The 4,188-nt window shown below is 29.8% G+C and overlaps 1 protein-coding gene across 1 annotated transcript; it reads left to right on the top strand.

Annotated features, from left to right (window-relative positions):
* The first annotated feature begins 508 nt into the window (after positions 1 to 508).
* On the top strand, positions 509 to 3,884 carry LOC110661868 (uncharacterized). Its single transcript, XM_058137133.1, has 3 exons — positions 509 to 565; positions 3,120 to 3,227; positions 3,371 to 3,884. The coding sequence occupies exons 1-3, from the start codon at positions 509 to 511 to the stop codon at positions 3,572 to 3,574; spliced, it is 369 nt and encodes a 122-aa protein (XP_057993116.1). The 3' UTR covers positions 3,575 to 3,884.
* The last annotated feature ends 304 nt before the right edge of the window (positions 3,885 to 4,188 follow it).

Here is a 4,188-nt window from a genome sequence, read left to right as displayed (position 1 = left end):
TTTAGAGTTGGTTCTTTGATAATCCTGTTCACTGATGATTTCGATTGCACTCTCGCTATTAAGCATTTTTTGTTGTGGAATTAAAAAAATGTGGAATCAAGAACACGATGATGTATGGAAGTTAAAAGTTATGAGCAACTGGGTATATTTTCCTTGGAGTTATTATTATTTTTTTTTAATGATTATTTTCATTTTTGAAGGAATTCTTGATGTTATTTCAGTTTTATTGAGATTTACATGCGTGGGTATTGTTTCTGATAATTTGCCGTGGATCTATCTTTCATACTCTGTTAAATGATTGAATATTGTGAATGGCTGTGAGCAAATTTGTAAGTGATTAGATGCATACGTTATCATTGAAAGAATGATGCAAGTATCAAGGTTCATGGGTTGTGTGGAGTTCTGTTTACTTCCTGAACATGAATGAAAATCTTTGAATCAAATTCATTATCATATATTTTCTATGAATTTGAATTGGTAATACTTATGAAATTTGTTAGTTATAGCAATGGCTGGCATTAATTTGGGTATGCATGCATGCAATAAGCAAGTTGATGTTGTGAAGGTGATCTCAGTTAATACAACACTGGTTTATGCAGTCTTTGCTATTGTGGAACCAAAATTGAACAATATGCAGATAATTGTTACTTATTTTGTTTTAAACAAAATCCTGTCACAATCTCACTTACATTTGACATTCTGTTCTTCTCTGTGATATGCTTTACCAAATTCTAAATCCAACACAATTGTGTTATTTTCTTTACTGTAGAGAAAGAGAGAGAGAGAGAGAGGGAGAGAGAGAGAGAGGTGATACTGTGTTGTTGTTGTATTAGCTTATGTATAGCTCATTTATTTACATGCCATGTCTATTGGAGATAATAATCCACTACAGCTTATCCACACCCTATATCTCTTTCTATAGCTAACACTATCACTTGATGATAGAATGCATGGTATCTATTTCCCCATCTGATAATAAAGGCTGTATTGGCTGTAGTGCTGCAACAAAAGCAAGGGTCACCAATGGCAGCACATAGAGAGAAGAAGGGGAGGATATGTTTAAAACCAGGTGGTTAGCGCTTCTGTGGGCTGGGAAATCTTGAATTGTGGACATGGCATTAACACAATATATTACATAAGATCTGAGAATATAGAGATTAGGTGCTGACATATAGCAGGTGACCATTAATTTCATTAATGAGTAGCAAGGCAAGTAGAGCAACTATAGCCAGGTCCTCAATCTTTTGCTTTTTGGCATCTCCTTTTGTATGCTTATCCAAGACAAACAATGGTTCTTCGTGATTCAACCAGAATCAGTTCTTCCAACATTAATTGTTTTTGTTTCAGTTTTAATGCTTTGCTCAATACATATATGTATCTGCACAAAAACCAGTGTTGTTCTTTGCATGAAAGCAAGCTATATTAGGCTATTATTTATTTATTTATTCAACCACCCCCATCCAAACTAAGAAATTAAAAATATATATACATAATCAATTAGCTTTAATTTAGTGGTATACAAATAGATTTCAAAATTGTGAGTCATTGAATTTTACTTCCAATGGAAGTCAATTATATATGTATCGCTATTTCATTAATATCTCAAAGAAGTTAGGATTTGAATTTTTTTCATTTACAAATAAATTTTATAGTATATATATATATATATATATATATATATATATATATATATATATATATATATATAATTTAATTCAAAATTATTAATTAATTTCATAAAATTAAAATATAAAATTTTAAATGAATTTTTATATATAATCAGCACATTAATTGTAAATATATATGAATTGTATATATTTATACCAAATAAGTTGTAAAATTTATGTATATAAAAAAATTTATAATGTAAATAAATTATTTTATTTCACTTTATGTTTTGACTTAAGAGCCCATTTCATTAGTTGTGGACTATGTATGAAGTATGGAATTTGTGAATTAACTAGCATAAAACTCACTCATGATAATATGTTTGTCATTGAATGAAAAATTAATTGTACAGTATTTTGTATTTTCCCCCCAACTTTCTTTCTTTTCTTTGTAAAGATAAATTAATTTATGGTGCTAAAAATATTTATGCCTTATACTTCTTTATCTTCATAATTGAAGAATTCAGGTTCTAGTTTTCTAGGGAGTTTTGATTTATAGAAGAATTCTAAGTTTCTAACAGTGTTCCTGGCAATTTTTGTTGGGTTGTGTTGTTTTGCACGACATGATATAACCTGTTACCTTCCTTGGTAGAGACCAAAAAGTTCTAAGAGGATTTTAGTGCCTCGCTTAAAAAATCTTCAGGGTTCTATTTGTAAGGAGAAATCAGAAATGTAAAGATCTTCATCCTCATTCCCCATTTTATATCATATGAGGGTTCTTGTAGAAGCTTTCGATTGTTGAAGCACTGGCTATGCAATAAAATTAAAGTTTTTGTTGAGTATCATCACAAATTTTCTTGGTATGAGTTCTTGTTTTAGTATCCTTCTGAATGTCAGTTTTTTTATTATTGAAAATATGGAATTCGTGCACTCCTTGTCTTTCCATATGGCATTCGTTAAAACGATTGTAAAATTTTGTTTTATATGATGCTCATGTGATATAGAACACTGTTAACTGCTGTGCAAGCAGTGGCATTGTGGAATGAATGATACTTATATGGAGATAAAAAGGAAGATGATCTCATGTAAATATGATAATTGCTACTCACTAACTCTGAATATGATAATTGCTAAGACCTCAATAAGCTGGTAAATTTTGGTTGAGACAGTGTGATATAACCTTAAAGCAATATAACCTTAAAGCAAAAGGTCTAGTTTTGCAAATTTTCTTCAATGTTTGGCTGTATGTTGCCTTGTCTATTTCTCATCTTAAACGATGGCTTGATAAGTAGATTTGCTTCAATTTCCTACTTCACCAAAAGTTCCTAATTCACCAAACGCACACATATGTAAATATGAATGCTCAATTTGTGTTAATCCAAATATATTATCAACCCCCTATTTCTTTTGTTGCTAAGTTATTTTTTATTTATAGTTATGCATTTTGTTGGTTGTAAAATTGTTTAGTGTGTATTTTGTTAATTACACAATATGATAATTTTTATTTTGTAGACAAAGAAGTTAGGTCGGCCACCAAATAAGATTGAAGTATTTCGAGCAACTCACACCAAAAAGGGTACTGATGGTGTATTCATTGATGGCAAATCACAACGGGTCGATGTAAGTTTCTTTGAAAATATTAATTTTACCACAATATTTTTCCAATTTAATTTCATTGTCATTAAGTTGTATTAGACTATAATGTAAGGTAATGTGTGTTGGCTATTCATTTAATAAGTTATTACTGTATTTCATTTGTTTAGGAAGATTATGCAAGTGCAATTGCAGAGAAATATGATTCTAATTCTGAATCCCCGCCAATATTTGATATGGATAAGTGGATAGAAGTATCTGGAGGCTTTAATAAAGGAAAGGTGTATGGTTTTGGGTCTTCTACAAAATCTCAAACATATGGATCATCTACCTCTCAATCATGCACATCTGCTTATCCCGGATCATCTTCTTAGCCTGCGATGACACAAGAGGAAATTCAACAACTTATAGATGAAAAAGCATCACGAATGAGGGCAGAGATGATGACTGAAATACTTGATCAGGTGCGAAAGGAGTTAAAGACCACAGGTGGTACTCAGTTTGCAACATCTTCTCATCCAACCACTTCGGACTCCATAAATCCATAGGATAATCTAGATAATTGACTATGCTATTTATGTTTCCGTTTAAAGATATTATTATGTGCGGAATATTAATAGTACTTTTTCTGAATATGATTATATTTTAACTTACATTTTATTAATATTAGCTACTTTGTATGGATTATTTTACAACTTTATGAATATGTGCATTTTAATTATGCTGATTAAGAAAATCATAACTAATATATTGTATTTATTTATGGATTTTTTATTAATTTATTCTATAGGAATAACAAAATAATTAAAAAATAATAAATTTAATAATAAATAATATTACTTTTTTGACAGATTTGTGACGAATTAGCAACGAAATTTTAAAATTATTTAAAATTTTAAAAATTATTTATGCATTATCGACAGACCATATAACTTTAACGATGGATTTAGTGACAAAATTAGACACAGATTTGTGACGGATTAGCGAC

This window comes from Hevea brasiliensis, chromosome 15 (genome assembly GCF_030052815.1).
Source record: "Hevea brasiliensis isolate MT/VB/25A 57/8 chromosome 15, ASM3005281v1, whole genome shotgun sequence".
NCBI lineage: Eukaryota > Viridiplantae > Streptophyta > Magnoliopsida > Malpighiales > Euphorbiaceae > Hevea > Hevea brasiliensis.
Note: the sequence above shows the minus strand (reverse complement) of the source record. Positions and strands in the feature narration are given on the sequence as shown.

Bases quoted from the DNA above. Each gene is read 5' to 3' on its own strand.
- LOC110661868 (XM_058137133.1), top strand. From the start codon at position 509: ATGGCTGGCATTAATTTGGGTATGCATGCATGCAATAAGCAAGTTGAT. The intron at 566-3,119 runs GTGATCTCAGTT...TTTATTTTGTAG, and splicing joins AGCAAGTTGATGTTGTGAAG to ACAAAGAAGTTAGGTCGGCC. The intron at 3,228-3,370 runs GTAAGTTTCTTT...TCATTTGTTTAG, and splicing joins GCAAATCACAACGGGTCGAT to GAAGATTATGCAAGTGCAAT.